The 18,322-nt window shown below is 54.5% G+C and overlaps 1 protein-coding gene across 1 annotated transcript; it reads left to right on the top strand.

The window, feature by feature from the left end:
- Nucleotides 1–3,644: 3,644 nt before the first annotated feature.
- Nucleotides 3,645–16,735, top strand: RBBP8NL (RBBP8 N-terminal like). The gene is made up of 13 exons (XM_053993072.1): nt 3,645–3,711; nt 5,004–5,046; nt 5,436–5,531; nt 5,880–5,992; nt 6,985–7,057; nt 8,295–8,458; nt 8,931–9,019; nt 9,957–10,120; nt 11,197–12,019; nt 12,425–12,533; nt 14,521–14,582; nt 14,880–15,000; nt 16,147–16,735. Exons 1-13 carry the CDS (start codon nt 3,645–3,647, stop codon nt 16,263–16,265), a joined length of 2,043 nt encoding a protein of 680 aa, XP_053849047.1. The 3' UTR covers nt 16,266–16,735.
- The last annotated feature ends 1,587 nt before the right edge of the window (nt 16,736–18,322 follow it).

Here is an 18,322-nt window from a genome sequence, read left to right on the forward strand (position 1 = left end):
AATACCAAAAAAAAAAAAAAAAAAAAAAAAAAACCACAAATAATCCCTCAACGTACCAAAAAAGCCCTCTTGAAACTGCCAAGCAAAGTACATCAGCAAAGAGCATTAGCTCCACAATGGCCTGTGAAATACTCCTGGACTGCAGATTTTCCATGACTGATCAGGCAGTTTTTCTGAGTACAAACTTGGTTTATAATTCTGAAATTAGATCAGGAACATAGCAGGGTAGCCAAGGAAAGAAAGTTTGGCTGGTCAAAGCAGCTCTGCCCGGCAATCACCCAGAGAAAGGTGTGTGACATATCCAGCCTGGAATGAGCAGCTCCAGCACTGCTGATGGGGAAATACCTGGTGGTAAATCCATTAAGCTTCACTGATCCCACAGTATCAGAATGTCACTGTCCTGCCTTTTTCTTTTCTGCCTTTTTCTTTTTTTTTTTAATGACTTAAGCTCATTTAGCTAATGAGCTGCTTTATCCTCCTGAAAGGAGACAGGGCTCAGGGTGGGGATGTGCTCACTGTGAGTGTGACAGGCACTGCTGGAGATGGCATTGAGAAGGAACTCCCTGAGGACCAAGGAATGGGGGTTGGCTGTGCTGTCAGAACCAGCTGTCCAAGTCCATCCCTGCCCCAGCCCCCTCAGATGGGACAGAAAATAACCTCATCCCTGCTGCTTTTCCTTTCCCCAGCCACAACAGGAGCATCCTGCCCAAGGAGCAATGCCATTGGTACCCAGGAGATGCTGGGGGCTGCTCCAGCCCCGTGCATGAGGGCAGACATCCCAGGGACCCTGTGCCCCAAACTGGAGCCCTTGTCCCACCCTGTGCTGAGCATCGAGGGATGCAGAGAGCAGGTGAGCAAAGCCACAGCAGTTAACAGCAGCTCACCCCCGGTCTTGGGCTTCCCAAACCCTCCAGATTTTGGGTTGGATGAGAAGTTTGCCTTTGGTCCCTGACACTGGGGCTCTGTTTGCAGAGGGCACCTGTCACTTTGAAATACTCCCAGCCCTGCTGGGATGCCAAAGGGCTGCTCCAGCCCTGCCACGGGGCTGCATCCGGCACCACGGGCTCTATATCACAGTGACAGCTCTGCAAAGGGCTCGGGGCTCTAAATGAAATCCCTGTCTCAGGGAGCCAGCTCCACACTGAGGGACTCTGTGGTCTGGGCTTCAGCAGTAAATCTCCCTCGATAAATCCTCCAGAGCAGGGCAGAGGAGCAGGGAGCTGTGGCTTCACACCTTCACCCATCCACAGCGGTGAGAGGGAGCAAAGCTGAGCTCCTCAGGGAGCCTGGGCTGTTCTGCTGCAGCAAAAGGCTGAATCCTGGGAAAAGACACACGGGGAGCCATGCTCATGAAGATCTCTGTTACCATGTGTGTGCACAGAGGAGACCCGAGGTCCTCACCAGGTTTGCCACAGAGTGGCTGTTCCACCTGCAGGCAGAGATAGATTCTGGCATCTCAAAAAGCACCAAAATTGGCAGCTTTTCCCAGCTGATTGGATCTGCAGCAGGTCACAGGTCCCCACTCACCTGAGGGCTCTGAGGAAAAGAAAATCAGGTGTAAACCCCAACCCTGGTGGCACCACAGCCTCAGCTGTGCATGGAAGGCAAAGCTGCTGCCCACAGCCCAGCCCCAAATCCTGATTTGCTGGGCTCTGCCCACAGCACTGAGTCACAGCTGCAGGGATCCAGATCCAGCACCAAGCACCTGGGCTGCCTCCACACTTCCACCTCCCACCACAAGCCAGCCCAGCCCTACCTCCCTGAGCAGCGGGCTGGCACCAGTCCCAGCCACGGTGTCACCTTCCTGGGATGGCTGAGCTGAATCCCTGCATCTCCAAATGCTGGGCTCAGCCTGCAGAGACACCAGCCTTAGGGAAAGGGCTGAACCCTTTAGTACAAAGTGGGCAGGACCTGATCCAGCAAGAGCAGTAGGAGCACATGCAGCCACCAACTCCTCTGCTCCCAGTTGCAATCCCTTCCCAGATTACAGCACTGGAGAATGCAATGGGAATTAGTGCCTGGGTGCTTCAGAGCCTTCCCAGCTGGCACTTGGGGTGTCAGTCCCGTGGTGGCAGTGTTTGACCTCACAAGCTCCCTTCAGCCCTGCGGAGGTGCTTTGCCCAGGGCAGAGCCTAATTTAGGACTCAGTGATCCTGGGAAGTGCATCCGTTAACATCAGGAGGGTTTTTTTCTGTTTTGCAGTAGAGCTGCACATTTTTCCCCCTGGCTGGTTTTTCAGCTGTGGCTCTTGGGGCTGAGATCAGTTCCCAATCCCATTTCACAGATCCCGAGCTGGACAAGCCACACCGTGCTTTTATTTGCTGGGTTACATCACCCAGCCCTGGGAACGGGTGGGTTATGCCCAGGGAAGCAGGAGAAATGAAAATTTTAGTTGTTTCCCCAGAGAATAAGATCTCTACTCTGTTTGCATCAGATTTGCTCAAAAGCCAAAAGAGTGGCTCGGGGATGCTTCGTGTTCAGGCAGCTGCTCCGCCGAGCCGAGCGTGCCGAGCTCGCTGCTCGTGCTTGCTGGCGCGTGCCTCATTTCTTTTGAAAATCAGATGCTTTAGGGGAAACTTTCTTCTTCCAGCTCTACGTGCCCACATCTTGCATATGCAGGCGATCTGGCACACCCCTGCTCCGCATGCAGATAAAGGCACGGGCGGGAGCCGGGCTGGGAGAGCGCTGGGACCCAGGACAAACCTTCCCCGTGGGGCCACAAGGGCCAGGCCCCAGCCCACTCCTCACTTTCCAGCTACAGAGGGGAGGTTTGCTCCCTGGGCATCTCTTCGTGGTTGAAGGCTGAGTGTCCAGGTGCTTTGTTAAGATCGGAATTACTCACCATGGCTCAGTAACCCAGAATGATTCTGGGGGGAGAAGTTCCCATGAGGAGATGCTAAACGCATGTGGAAGTTCCTCTTTCCCAGTGTGGTTTTGGTGGCTCCAGAGGACCCCATGGATATGCCCATGACAGCTTCCTGCAACTCTTGGCTCTGGACACCACCTCTCCTGGTTTCTCTGTAAAACTGGGTGAAAAAGCTCTGTTGGGTGTCTCCCAAGGGGTCAAAGAGGCTACAGCCAGCAAGGCCATGCAAGAAGCCTGGGTGATGACAGTGAGGTGGCCCAGTGCTGTGTGTTGCCTCTGTAAAAGCTGTGCCTGGTGCCAGAAGGAGGAGGGATGCAAGGGAGCATCCCAGCAGGAGATGAGTCCATCAGGCTCAAGAACCAAATCTGCTGTGAATTTCCCTGTCATCAGACCCCATGTGGTCCCAACACGAGTTCTGCAGTCCCTTCTTTATGCTCAAGAAGATGCCCTGCCCCACCTCATCCCAGAAAAATGCAATTTAAACAACTCAACAAGTTGAGGAAAAGCCTGATTTTCCAGCTGGGCTTCTCCTGGTATCTAAGACATGCTCTTTGCTGTGCTCAGTGCTGAGGCAGGGTGGACAAAAATGCATCCCATGGTTTAGTAAATGATTTCTCTTCCTAGCTCTGGGCTTTGTCCTTTCCCGAACACCACATGCACCAGACACATCTCTTTTGTTGGACTTTTTTTTTTCTATTTTAGGCTGAAACCTGAATAATTTGAAGCAAAAGTACATCCTGGCACTGGACACAGCCCGGTGTGTGGCTCAGCCCTGAACATGACCACAGAGAGTTTTGCAGAGTTCCTGAACAAGCTCAAGGAAATCCATGAGAAAGAGGTCCAAGGTAGGGAGACAACATTTTCTTATCAAAAACTGGCCAAGATCCATTTCTTTGTAATATCACCTTGATCCGTTTGGTGTCAAATAACCTGAAGGGAGGAGGAGGAGCAGGTGTGGATTAGGGAGATCTGGGGATTAGTGCTGATCAAGCAGCGCCCACAGGGATGGCTTGGGACATGGGGTCACAGCCTGTCCCTCAGGGGAGAGCACCCACTGATGGCATATTTGTACCTCTAGTTGGCATACTGAGAAAAAAGTAACTTTTTGAGTGATGAGGAGAAGCAGAAGAGAAAGGGCATTCCTGCACTCCATGCTGCTGGAAAGGAGGCCATGGAGGTGCTCAGTCCCTGCAGGAATCCCACTTGCTCCCAGCATTAACCACGGGGGGTTTGGCTCCTTTCCTGCCCCTGCTGTCGTGGTCTGGTGAGCTGGGAGGTTTGCAGGGTGACACACACACCTGCTGGGCATCTGCTCCCAGCAGTGAGGACTGGAGTATATTTGGATACTGAGGGATCAAAGGGAAAGCAGAAAGATGCAATAATCTATAAGACAGAAGCAGCAGGAGATGAAGCTCTGTTAAAGAAACGTTTGAATCAGGTTGGATAGCTTATTCCTCTAGGGAATAAATTATTTCTCAGGCCATACATTATTAAAATAAAACCCATTAGGTTAAGCAACCAAGTGCCAAGTCCAATTGTTTTCCTATTAGAATAATTCCCAGTATCAATATTATGAACAAAACTTCAGCACTTTTGGATGATTCTGGCTTATGAATTCATTCTTCTCATGTGTAATTTCAAGCCATGTGAGAGTTAGAGGAAACTGTTGAGCAATTTAAACCACATGTTTACATCTACTTTGCATAAAATAGATTTGACAGGATACAATGTCTGCAGATCCATCAAGGAAAGCCGTTCAGCTGCAAATATTCTCCAAGATGCTTTCCAACCATGAAAGCTATAAAATACTGCCCACCTGGGAAATGTGGGCTGTAGTGAGAAATGAATAGAAACAAAACTAAACCAGACTTTTTGGGGCTGCAAAGGAGTTGCAGACTCATTAAATAGTGGGGATACAAAACGAGCTCACACTTTGTACAACTTTCCCAGTTCCATTAAACTGTGATTGTGTTTAACACATGCAATGTGTTATTCCTTATCGGAGATAAGGCTTGTGAATGGATGAGATTTCTGCAAAGCCACGCACCTTCCTGAAATTCCATTGGCGTCATTTGCTTCTGAGTGCTGGGGAATTGGCAATAAACACCCAGCTCTCTGTGCCTGTTCTTCATTCCAGGTCTGCACAGCAAGGTGACGGAGCTGACGACAGAGAAGTGCCGGTGAGCGATGCTGGGGCAGAGGGGTAGTTACACCACTGCAATTTCAACTTCCTGAGTTATTCTCCAACACTGCTGGATTAGAGAGCACCATTTGCCTTTCTGGCACTGCCAAATTCAAGCTTTTTCGCTCCAGGCAGGGTTTGGGGTGATCCCAGCCCAACTCCAGTTTGTCTTCCCACTGGCAGGGCATGCTTGTGCCACCCGGTGCTTTCTCCCTTGGAAAACAATAAGTGGGAGGAATTAAACTGCTAACTCCAAGGGCAGCATCCAGGCTCCAATACATTTGTTTCCACTCCTGCCACACAAGAAAAAGGTCACTGTGGATGGAGGCATGTGTTTTGGGAAGAAATCTAATAACCCTCCTTTCTTTGTTCTGTTACTTCAACTAGTGATGCTCAGAGAATTGAAGAGCTGTTCGCTAAAAATCATCAATTAAGGGAACAACAGAAGGTCCTTAAAGAAAATGTAAAGGTGTTAGAAAACAGGTAGGATTTGTTTTTAAGTAGGGTGCTGCTGAGTGGCAGCAACTGCACAGTCCTGGTGTGAGAGTTTGGGATTTGCTGTCTTCCCAGGACTGGGATGTCGCACATGAATCTCTATTTTTCCTATACCCAGGTGCTGAGAGGGCTGGAGGAGTCTGGGCACATGCATAAGAGCTTTCCTAGGCGGGTGGTGGTGGGGCTGGGGCTGGAAGGGTGCAAAGGCCAGTGCTGGGCTGTGGGGGTGATTCTCAGTGGTGGTCTGGGCATTCACACTTCCCCGTGGGGAGGGCAGGAACTTATTTCTCCCATGGAAACCGTGTGGTAACAAGCTGTGGGGTTTCCTTCCTCCAGACTGCGAGCTGGTCTTTGTGACAGATGCATGGTCACTCAGGAGCTGGCCAAAAAGAAGCAGAATGAGTATGAGACCTCTCATTTCCAGAGCCTGCAGCACATCTTCATCCTCTGTACGTACTGACACCCACTGTGAGCTTGGCTTTGGCATGCTGAGTCTTTGCTCAGTTAATCCCTTTCCCAGATATTTGCACCCTGGGAAGGGTTTGGGGATGGGGAGAAGGGAGGGACTGTGGATGGCAGCTCACGTCCCCCCAAGGAGACATAACCCTTCACACAAATGATCAGAGCTGGGGGTCGCAGCCCCCCACACCTCCAGAAAAATGAGAGATTCCAGGCTGTGTCAGCTGCCTGGGAAAAGGATGCAGTTGGCACGGCAGAAGCAACACTCTGGCAAAGACAGGAAAGTCACAGCAGCAGCTCAGCACGGGTAAATGAAATCAAGCAACACGTGTGATGGATCTTCTCCTGAGCCTTTGGCACAGCTCCCAACACCTCTGAGGCACAGGGTGTTTTTCCCCAGGGATCTGACCAGCCCAGGGAGGGTCGTGGGGGTAAAGGAGATAAGGCATTTAGGAGGGATGGAGAGGTGCCAAGAGCCCTTGTTTTATCTCCCCTGCTATGCCACTGTTGCCTGAGTGCTGCTTTTGAGCAGGAGCAAGGCAAGGCACCATGCCTGGGAGCCCATCTGTGCTCTCCGTGGCCTCCTCGCTGCAGGACCCAGTGCTGGGTGCTCACATCTCCCTCTGGCCTCTGTCTGATCCCCCCGAGACCCCCAGCCCTCCCCCTAACACAGCACCCACTCACCAGCCTGCCCTGGTGTTCAGGGGCAGGATGTTCACTGTGCCCAACCCGCCACTGCCTCGTCTGGGTCTGGGTCGTGCTCTTCCCCTGAGCTGGGTGACCTGCAGGGTCCTGATGCAACCTGAGTTAGAAAGTTGCTCCCTTTTATCCCTTAGCCCCAGCACATTTACAAAGAAGGAAGGGAATTCGGCATCCCTCCAAAAGTCGGTGCCATTCCCTCCTCCTCCCCCGGGCACCCCAGCGAGCTGTGAGTAGCATCCTTGCAGCATCTGAACTCACAGCACCGCCTCTGTCCCTGCAGCAAACGAGACCAATCGCCTGAGGGAGGAGAATAAAACTCTCAAGGAAGAACTGAAGAGGCTCCGGAGCCTGGAGTAAGCTCTTTTCTGGTTTCATTCTTTACAAGGGGCATTGGCAACAACCAGGGCATCCCCAGAGCTGGGCAGGGCAAGGTCCAGACTGTGGTGTCCTCAGGGGTATTTTAGCATCTAATTCCCCTGGGTTCCTGTGTATGTAAGACATGGAAAAATCCCTAATAGTCTCAAAATCCTTGTTGACCTTGGCTCCCTGTTCACCAGCATCCAATGATTAATTTTTAGGGAACAAAGATACTTAACCCCCTGGAAACAAAGCCCTAGGCAGCTTGCAAGGACCTCAGCCTGGGATTCCATGGCTTTTCCATGCCACCAGCTCCCCTCCTGCAGCAGCCAGAGAGGGTCTGCAGGAAGCAGGTGGTTTTGGGGGAAGGAGAGTGACACACAAGGGACTGTGATGGGTTTAAGGAGGGAGAAGTGATCTGCACCAACAGGTTCACAGCCCAGCAGAGCGGTGTGCTGGAAGCCAAGTAACCTGCCAGGCTGGCCAATATATACAAATCAGCTCATTCCTCAAGGGTTTAAAGTCCAGAGGAATTAGCACTGAGGGATTAGTTTAGAAATGTGTTTTCTTTGGAGCACAGGAGCACCATCTGCTTAAAGAGAAACTGGCTTTTACTCCCCAGTGCTTCACAAGAGCTGAGTAGCTCCAGAGCTGTAGGCTGGGCTGGGCTTGCTGAGCACTGAGTGATTCTGCTCTGCTCTGCTCTCCCCTGAGATGCTGGATAGGAGGATTTCCAGCCAAACATCCCCGTCTCAGCATCAGAGCCCATCCAGAGCGCTGTGTGTGTCTCCAAGGCTCAGGCACTCCCTTGTGGCACCCAGAGCATCACCCTCTCCATCTTGATTTGGTGACAGGGGGTAGACACCACATCCCTGTGCTGAGTCCACCCCTCCACCAGGCTGAAAGCCCAGCCAGGGACAGGTTCCCACAGAGCTTTTGCAATAGCTACAGCTGGGTCCTGGCTTACCCAACATCGTGGCTTCCTGCGACGTTACCCACAACCAAGTGGGGCAATCACGCCTCAGGCTGTCATGCTGGCTCTGTCCATGCTCCAGACTACAGCTGGGCTGCTGATAAGCTGCAGTGGAAGGAGGTGAGGCTGACGATCCGGAATGTCCACATCCACACGTACACAAATATGTATATTTGTATATCAGGCTCTCAGTACAGCGGCTCCAAAACCTTCCTTCTCCTGCGCCTTCTCATTCATTCATGTCCTTTTCCTTCCAACAGGGACAGGACAAAGACCCCAGGAGCCTCCTCCAGAGAAAGCTGCTCCACACCAAGCTCCCCTTTGACTTTACTGTCCCCAGTGAGCAGGAATGTCAGCACAGAGAAGGCAGAGCACAGGGAAGCAGAAGCCCAGCAGGATGTGCCAGACCTAGAGCTCAGTGAAGGTGAGTGTTTCTGACTCCTGCCACCCTTGAGGGATCTGAGGATGTGAAAAGTGACTGAGCCATGGTGCAAAACTGCTCTGGGAAAGGGTCTGGAGAACAAAAACCAAGCTGTTGGCAGCTCAGATGGACATTGCCGTGGGCAGAAAAGCTGATGGGGGGGAAATGCAGGTCAAGAGAGAAACACCCTGCTCTGCATCAGAGCAAAAGAGTGCTTGGTGCCCTCACTGAAAGACAATTCATGCAGAGACTATGGCATTCCCTTCCTGCCACCCACACATGCAACAAAAGGCACGTTCAGTCAGGCGCTGGCTTGAGCCAGAAGGTAATTTTGACTCAAAATCTTCACTGAGAGGTGGTTGGTAGCAGCCAGTGGCATCCCTGGGAGGTTGCATGGCTCCAGCCCACTGCAGGGCAGGGCTACAGCAGCTCTGGGGGACCATTATGGCAGCTGGTTGTGTCTTTTTTTTTGCAGAAAAGCCCCCAGAGAAGCTCCAGAGAAGCTCTCCAAGCAGCAGGACTTCTCCAGGCACTCTCCTCCAAGAAGTCAGCCTTGCAGAAATAGTGAGTTGTCAGAGGTGGTCTGATGTCCTCAGGCCTTCTCCCCACTGCTGTGGTCATCTGAACTGGATCACGACAAGCAGATTGGGATAGGGAAAGAGTAGGAGGCACGTGGGGGGTGGAACAATTTGCCAGACTTGGGTAGTTTGTCATTTCCAAAGCCTGGCATTTTCAGAGGGCCTGGTTGCAAGGACAAACACAGAGAGTGTGTCACTCAGGCTGCTGAGTGATATGGTGACACTGGGCACTGGGAGATGGGACTTCAGGACCTGGACCTGTTCCTGGTCATGGGAACTCAAGCCCACATACACACCCACACAGATTCTTCTGTTTTGGCACAGGTTTTGCTTACTCGACCTCCACAAAAAACTTGAAAGAGCAGGTGAAAAGGGGTTTTGGTAAGGCTGCTGGCAGGCTGTGGGGATAATTAATAGGGCTTGCAGGAGGGGCTGGTGACATCTCCAGGTGGGCAGGGGAAAGTCAAGTCAGAACATGTGGTGAGCCTTTCATGACAGCTGATGGAGACAACGATGTCCTGGCCCAGGTACTCCACCAGAAATACACCCACCAAACCAGTGTGTGCCAGGAGCTTGCATGAATAAAATCTTGCATGAGGAAAAAGGCCTGACAACGGGACAAGGAATTTGCAGGGTCTTATCTTGGTTAAGCCACAGAATCGTGACTTAAGAGGAGATGCAAAACTTCCTGTGCTACAAATCAGTGCAGCCAGAAAATGGAGAGTACATGAAGGGAAAATTTCCTGGAAAAATGAATAAAAAACTTGATAGAGCTGTTGACCAGAATCATATCAAGCAGTGCACTCAGGAGCTGTCTGTCTTGTTGTCACTGGTGAGGAGATGTGTCCCAGTTCAGCCAGGCTCCCTGGAGCCCAGGGCACACTGCAGAATGGCTCACCTGGACTTTCTATCCTCTGCCACAGGCATCCCAGAGGATTTCCAACCAGCTGCACGGAACCATTGCCCTGGTGAGACCTGGCTCCAGACCCTGCCTCCTGGAAAAGAGTCCCTCAGGGGCAGCAGTGTCTCCACCAGCGAGGAAGGCTCCTCTCCCTCCGGAGCGTGAGCACAGCCCCAGCCTCGAGGCGTGAGTACCTGGGAGTCGTGGTGTGGGCCTGACCCACGGCCCATTGCAGCTGTGCCTCAACGGATGGATGGCCAGATTCACTGTGTCTGTCCACCTCTCTCTCCAAACTTCTCCCACAGCCTTGGGAAGGGGGCGATATCCCAGTTTACACCAGTAAAATATGACTGGCATCCAGCCCAGCCAGATCAGGCTCTCGTTATTCCAGCTCCTCAGACAGACCCACAGAGTGAACCAGGTGTCCCCACATCCAGGCAGAAGGACTGTCCCAGGCAGGCAGCAATTCCTGCTCCTCCTTATCTATTCTAATGGGCTTTCCTGCAGGGCTCAGTGCTTCCCAGGCTTATCTTCCCCGCTCATTTCAGGAGCACAGAGGGCTGAGCAAGGCCAGGGAGTTCACCTGTAGACAGAGAGTTTCCTGGAGTGTGAGTAGCTCTGCAGAGCATTCCTGGGAACAGCTTGCACTCATGGAAGCTGCCAAAAAAACAGCGGCAGAGGGACAGGGTTTGCAGGGCAGGTTCCTGCACTGTACCAACCTTCCTAGGATGGCTGTAAGAGTTTCCCATTGAGTGAGATCAGGGGAGGGTGGGCTGTTCCTCTGTTCTGGGGATCTTCAGGCACTAAGAAAGCCCAGAGGGGTAGTAAGGATGGTGCTGGCTGTAAGACATTATTCAAAAAGTGATTTCTCAGCAGCAGTGCTGATGTGAGAAGTCACTGCATCCTTACACTCACTCAACCCCCTGCCTTGAGCTGCCGTGGCTTAGGGAAAGGGGATTGCTGCTGGATGGTGGGATGGGAATGGCTTCCCGCACTGTGTGGGATGGGAATGGCTCCCTACTGCTGACTGCCTGATGCCCCTGGCCACCAGGACCCTCCTCCCCAGCACAGAACCCAAAGGCAAACGTGATGCACTGACCAAGAGCTGCAACAGGGCATGGAAAGAGCAGGAGAGAACACACACATCCCTGCACAACTGGGAAACCATGGGAAAGCTCTGATGCTAACGTGTGTGGTTTTTTGGTTTTTTTTTTCCCTGACGTGATCTCTAATGTAACTTTTTTTTTCCACGCTTTTTTTAGTTATTTGACAGCAAGCAAACTGGAGTCCCCCAAGGTTGCTCCATCCTACGAAAACCTAAAACTGAGTGCCCGGAGAGAGCAGCTGTGCCTCCTGCACAAGCACCTTTCCCTGCACCAGCTGGGGCTGGCGAGCCCCTGCGCCGCGGCCGAGCGGGACGGCGGCAGCTTCCCCAGCCACTTGCTCCGGAGCAAAGCTGCCGACGGCAGGACGCGCTCCCGGGACACCTGGGAAGAACACGCAGCCTTGCTGAAGCTTCCTGCCACCATGGTGTACGTGAGGGACCAGCACCTGGAGGAGAAGCTGCACCTCCTCAAGCACCGGGAGCGGCTGCAGCATCTCCTCCTGCAGCAGTGCCAGCCGGGCCAGCGGGCAGACGGCGACACAAAGCCCCCGCCCGGAGAGCGGCCCCTGTCCCCGTGGCTGGGCGTCGCGGCAGGATGCAAGGAGGAGAGGTTCTTCCTGGAGGATGCCGCGGATGGGAAGGAAGAGAAGGAGCTCTGGCTGGGCCGGGACCGCCCCGAGCTCCGAGCGAAGGTGAAGGAGGCGAGGGACGATGATGCGGACGCGCCGCTGGACCTGTCCGACTCCGGCCGGGGCAGGGAGACAGACTGGCACGGCCGCCGGGAGCTGCGGGGCTGCGGCAGCCCGCGGGGGAGCCCCGGCGACAGCCCGGCTGTGCCCGCAGCCCGCGGCCCCGGCGGGGGACACAGGGCACAGCGGGATGACCCGCGCTGCCCCTTCCACTGGCCCAGTGCCACCCGGCCACTGCCTGGTGCTGCCAAGGAGGAGGAGGAGGAGGAGGAAGAGGAGGATGCAGCTGTGGTAAGTACAGCTCTTGCTGGCATTGACGCAGCCCGTTCCTCACTCCAGGGCGCCCGGCGCCGCTGGGACCACTGTGACCAGCACTAATATCCCGTGGGAGGGTGGGTTTGATGTGTGTGAAGCCAATTTGCACATGGCAGAGCCGTGGTTGCTCAGTCCTGGCTCTCACTCCCCACCTCCCCTCCAGTGTCCGCAGGGTTTCCATCCAGGCCCAAGGGCGGGCAGTGCCTGTGCCCCCTCCCACGGGCTGCTGCAGGAGGTGCTGGGCTCCCTGCAAACACACCACAGCGCACAGGAACCTCTCTGTGATGCCTGTCCCTGTGGGTGTCACTGTCATCAAGTGACAGTGGGGACAGTCTTCTCCTGCCTGGTGACAGCAGCGTTTGTGCTCCCTGTGTCCCACAGCTCACGCTTTCACGGGCATATCTGACAAACAACTCCACACCGAGCGACCCAGAGGCCCTTCCTGAGGCTGGGCTGAGGCGGGATGTCAGCGCACAGAAGGGAGAAGCAGGTAAGAAGCCCCAGGCAAATGTGACATTTGAGAAGGCAAGAGTGAAAGGTGCCTTTTGGTGAAGGCATTTCCCAGCCCAGAGCTCTCTGCTGGGCTCTGCACACACCTGCAAACCCACCTTCCAGGGGCCAAGTGTTCCTGCCTCCCAACTCTTCTGGGCCTTTGGGGGAACTTCAGGTTTCACATTTCTGTCCTTGAGAGCTCAATTTTCTACCCTAGATATGTCCAAAATTCAGGCTCAGTATAAATGGGGAGAAAGTAATCCTGGTTCTTCTGGAGAAAAGCCCAGTGTCTCTGTCCAGCACAGACAGGAGCCACCTGTGGGGTGTCCTTGCACGCTCAGCAGGGCACCCTGCACTCCACACTGGGGGCATGGAATTCTCCAGGAGCTGAGGAGTCAGTGTAGCTCTGACCTCTTGGCAAAACCCACTCCACAATGAGCAGCAGCAGGACAATGTTGCTGCTCCAGTGTTTCCCACTCTTCTCAGGGAAGAAGCGGCTCAGAATGTCCCAGCAGAGATAGGGAAAATGCAAGAGGTTTGCAGGACTAGCACTGGAAAACCATCCCTGTCTGTCCCCTTGCTCCAAAGTGTGTCCTGTGATGGCACAGCACATAGGGTTGAGCACAGAGCCAGGGATGCTGGCACTTGAAGCATGTACATCAGGATGATTTCCTTCCTTTCCTTGCTCCATCCTCCACAAGAGCCCTTCCAAGGCTTCCTCCCTGCCCGACCCCCAGGAGACACAGGTGCCAGGTTTGTCCAGGCAGGTGGGAGGCAGCAGCCATAGGGATCAGAGTGGGAAGCACGTCTGCTGGGAGCTGCTCAGTACCAGCCTTACTGGCTTGACCAGAAAGTTGAGCTCGCCTGGATTAGTTGGTCTGGGCGTGTCGGAGTGGTTTGGGAACACTCTCCCGAGCAGGATTTTTCACGGTGGAAAAAAAAAAAAAAAAAAGAATCCTCTGTGATTTACATGCTAAGGAGATATCATCATGGCAGAAGAATTTCAGCTGATTACATTCTGGGTGTGGGAATACAGGACTTTCTTCAGTTCTCACCTTAAGGTTGACACAAAGCCCGGGAAACAATACACAAATACTTCTGCACTTTCTAGTGAACCTTGACCTGCAGAAGGATAAGGTGAGGATGGGATCAGGCTACAGGGAATCCAGGAGTGCCTGGAAGCAGCATCACCTGCTCTCCCACCTCTGCAGGGGCAGCAAGAGGGGGCTGCCCTGCTGAGCTCCATCCTGGCTAGAGCTGGGTGTGATGAGCAGCAAGTACTGAGCTTCAGGGGTGCCCCTGCCCCCCAGAAGAGGGCACAGCCCTGTGCCCAGCCCTTTGTGCCCACCATGGCCAGCCGAGGTGTGTTACTGTGTGTGCAGACAGGGTGATGCCACCAGCAGCAAGGCTTGGCCCCCAAGCCCTGGAGATGCAGTGTGTGCAGAGGTCGGGTGTGTGCAGGTACATGTCTGGGGCTGTGTAGCCCCAGGGCCTGGGTACAGTGAAATGCTTCTGCTGGGAAGGGAACTATCTCCCCTGCCTTTCCTTCCTCTGCTCCTCAGCACCCATTCCCTGCCAAGAGCTGCTGACTGAACCAGCAGCAAACGTGGGATTGTCCCTTTTGGCCTCTTCACCCCAATATGCTTCTCCCCACCTGGGACTCAAACAGGAAGGTGCAGTCTGAGGCTTAAATACCCCCCAGTTTCCCTCCTCTATGTAGCCACAGATGATGGGACAGCCCTTGTGACCTTGGTGTAGCAAAGTCCTGTGGATACAGCTTTCCTGGGAGCTGGTTTCCCAATAGAGTCTTGTTGGATCACTCCAGGTCACGTAGCTTGCAGTGCCTCTGCTTCACAACTCAGTTTATTGCTGTAGCTGCTTTCTGCCTCAGTGGCTCTGTGAGCCTGGGCCAGTGGCTCTGCATCTGCTCATGAGCTTGTCAAGCCTCCCACCAGCCAAAAACCCTTCTTTTTGTGTTTCTTTAGATGACAATGATGCCGAGTCTGGGAAGCAAGAATCCGATGAGCCAGACACAACGGACAGTGAGGTTAGTTTGTTTGTCCTCCTCAGCCATCAGCTTAGGCTGACAGGTCCCAGAGGCATCAGACAGGCTGTCCTAGCCCAAGCTCCCTCCAGAAGGTGATGGCTCTTCCTGCACCAGGTTCCAAACCTCATTCCCACCCTGTTGTACAACTTGCTGCTGATGTGCCACTCTCTCCAGACAGTCAAGATGACAAACTAGCATTTGTCATCACTCCATAGCAATGGTCACAAAGGTCCCTGGCAAAGCCACCCGGGAAAGCCAGGGTGGTTTGTAGACTGACTGTTCTTCTTGTTGGTGTAGGAGAAGTATGAAGATGAGATCCTACAAGAAGCTGAGGCTGACGGGAAATACTTTTGCACCAAAGACAAAGTTCATGTGCAGCAGAGGAAAAGAAAAAGAGGACAGGATCCCTGGATGAAAGGTAGGGAGGAGAAGTTCCCTGGGGCATCAGCTCAAGGCTCCAAATTCTGCTGCTTCCAGAGGGACTCCTGTGAGAAATGCCCAAGGACAGGGGAGAGGAGGGTTCTCCTCCGTGCTCCTCTGAGCCATGTTTTGGCAACACTCATATCTCCAGCCAGAGGAGCCCCAGCTAATGGTTAGCCAGGACAGCCTGGGCAGGAGAGCACCCCAAGCACCTAAGCTAACAGAGCTGAGTCCCTCGTGTTTGCTTATCTGGTCAGGGAGGTGGTGACTGGGGAAGGCCAAATTCCCAAGGGTGAGTTATTGACATTCAGAAAAAGGTTTCTGGCTGTTCTGTTGATCTTCCAGTGTGGCTGTGGAGGTTTCCCTGCTGACAGAGGAATGTGTTGTACCCATGTTTCCTGCAGGTGAATAAGCAGAAAACTGCTCCTGATAAGGGCAAGGATAAGACTGTCTGTCAGGCCTTAAAAAATGCTCTGTCAGAAGAACCGTGCTGCTCACCTGCTCTGTACTGCTGGTAAAAACTGCAAAGTGTTGGCCCAGCCATAAATGTAGAGAGGGCTGCTGCTTAAGCTTGAAGGCATCTTGTTTAACAGCCTGGCCTTCAGAGAGCCCTGCTCACTCAGGGGACACCACCACAGCCAGTGACAAGAGGATTTGCTGTATAAAATCAGCCACTTGGAGCAATGGGGAGGAAGCTGTGCTGTGTAGCCCAGGGCAGACACATACGACCCTCCAGGACTGGATGGGGATGTCCCAGGTGAGGGGTGGGTGCAGCTGTGGCAGGAATGGGGTGATGGAGGGGCGTAGCACCTCTTTCAGCATGTGCTGTGAGCCATGAACCACAATGGAACAGGGAGAAATCCATGGAAAGCATCTTGCTGGTCTGGGTACCCTGTCAGGGACACGTCTGCATCAGGTCAGTTCTCTCTCTGCTTCTGCTTCACATGTTGTTTTGTGTCAGGATCACAACAGCCTCCCCTGGATACCCACACATCTCACATGTGAGGGGCTGCTCTTCATCTTTCCTGTGCTGAGCTTTGTTTCCTCCTGCGCTGTCCCTGTTTTGGGATGAAGCCATGCTGACTCCAGAAGTGTAAATCCATTTCTCTGTGGTTAACTCCTGCTGTCATCTGGCTGTTTACAGGATCTAAGAAGTCAATGAGAGGAAAAAAGAAAATCAAAGTGGAGCAAAGCCCAGTGGGGATCACAAAGGAACTGGAGAATTGCTCTGCTTCCCACAATGATCCCTCCAAGGACAGTTAACAGCAGGGCAGGATGGAGCAACTGCAGACCAAAGGACAGAGCTCAGAGACCTCAGAATCCCACCCACGCTGGGAGAGTGAATCCTCCTGTCATGCTGGGCCAGGCAGTGGGGAATTAATTCATAAGGACTCATTTATGAGCAGAGCACCCTGAAAGTCCCCACTCAGTGCCACAGGAGAGGCTGGGCAAGGATGAGCCATGCAGGTGACACCTGGAGCAGCCAGGTCACTGCTGGTGGAGCCCCAGAGTCAGTGATCCCAGCCCTGTGCCAGAGCAGACCCTCAGGTTGGAGCTGGGAAGAGGAGATGTCTCTTTGGAACCCTCACCCTGCATCAGAACCATGCTCTTCCCTGGGATTTCACGCTTGGAGAAAGGATACCAGATCCTCATGAAGGATGTCCCAGTGGCTGGCTGAGGGGTGGTGACCAAACCAAACACTGCAGAGCCCCATGCACAAACCTGCTTCAATTAAATCCTGCCCAGGTTTCACACACACGTGGGTCTTGTCTGACCTGGGGAACGTCCACGGTTTTCTCTTCTAGTTAAGTGAGGAGAGAGTACATGGGCAGACAGGTAGGATGTGTCCCTGGAGAGGGCAGGGAGAAGAGCATGGGAAGGGAGGGTTTGGGTGCTCCCTCTCCCCGGTGTGTCCTGCATTGCCTGGAAAAGGTCCGTGTGTGAGACCCAGCTGCAGCTCACAGCAGAGCACCAGCTCAGCAATTCACACTGACCTTGGCAGGATTGCTGGGAGCTATTTTTCACGTGGATAAACTGTTCTTAGTAATATTTTTCTGATGGGATGAGATGAGAAGGGCTGCAGTGAGCATCCCTGCTCACAACATAGATCCAGGAGCCAGGCTGGGCTGTTTCTGGCACACAGGTGGAGAGAGCAGGGACAAAACAGAGACCAGTGGAGAAGTGCCAGAGCCAACTCCTGTTATGGTGCACTCCCACTTCCTTTACCTGCAGTTATTTCTATTTAAACGTGGGGTTTTTTGCCTGTTCACAAGAACGAAGGCAAAGCACAGCCAGTCAGGAGCAGCACCCTTGCTCATAGCACCTTCCCATCTCCGCAACCCTAAAGTCCCATCCAGAGAGCCCCGGCCGCGGGGGAGCAGGGGCGGGAGGGTCCAGCACTGCCCGGGGCAGCCTCGCATGCACCCAGCCGGGCGGGAGCGCCGCGGGAGCGGGACTGGGACCGGGAGCGGTGTCGGCGGTGCGGGCAGTGCGGGACCGGGAGAGCTGCGGGAGCGGAAGCGGTGCGGGCAGTGCGGGACCGGGAGAGCTGCGGAACTGGGACCGAGGGCGGTGCGGACGATGTGGGACCGGGAGCGGGACCTGGGGCGGTGCGGGACCGGGAGCGGGAGCGGTGTGAGACCGGGAGCGGAGCGGTGCGGGACCGGGAGCGGAGGCGGTGTGAGACCGGGAGCGGTGCGGGACCGGGAGCGGGAGCGGGGGCGGTGTGAGACCGGGAGCGGAAGCAGGGGCGGTGCGGGACCGGGAGCGGGAGCGGTGCGGGCGGTGCAGGACCGGGAGTGGGGGCGGTGTGGGACCGGGAGCGGGAGCGGTGCGGGACCGGGAGCGGGGGCGGTGTGAGACCGGGAGCGGGAGCGGGGGCGGTGTGAGACCGGGAGCGGGAGCAGGGGCGGTGCGGGACCGGGAGCGGGAGCGGGACCGGGAGCGGGGGCGGTGCGGGCGGTGCAGGACCGGGGGCGGTGCGGGCGGTGCGGCGGGCGGGCAGTGCCGCCTGCTGGGCAGCAGGGCCGGGCCGGGGCCGCTCCCCGAGCGCGGGGGATACGGTGCAGCCTCCCCAGGGCACAGCAGCTCTGCCTGTGATGGCTGTGGAGCCCCGGGAAGGGGAGCGGGGACAGCTCCAGCAGCGGGGATGGAGCGGCGGGAGTCCCGCGGGGCTGGCGCTGCTGTCACGTAATTTCACAGGAGCGAAACTTTCCCAGGCTGAAAAAGTATTGAGACAGCCGTCATCTTCCTCCTGTCTTCACGGTTTGGAAGAGCTCCTCGGATGATGAGGAAGGGTCTGGAGGATGGATCTGCTGAGG

Source organism: Vidua macroura, chromosome 17, assembly GCF_024509145.1.
Source record: "Vidua macroura isolate BioBank_ID:100142 chromosome 17, ASM2450914v1, whole genome shotgun sequence".
Lineage (NCBI taxonomy): Eukaryota > Metazoa > Chordata > Aves > Passeriformes > Viduidae > Vidua > Vidua macroura.

Bases quoted from the DNA above. Each gene is read 5' to 3' on its own strand.
- RBBP8NL (XM_053993072.1), top strand. From the start codon at position 3,645: ATGACCACAGAGAGTTTTGCAGAGTTCCTGAACAAGCTCAAGGAAATC. The intron at 5,993-6,984 runs GTACGTACTGAC...CTGTCCCTGCAG, and splicing joins GCAGCACATCTTCATCCTCT to CAAACGAGACCAATCGCCTG. The intron at 12,020-12,424 runs GTAAGTACAGCT...TGTGTCCCACAG, and splicing joins AAGAGGAGGATGCAGCTGTG to CTCACGCTTTCACGGGCATA.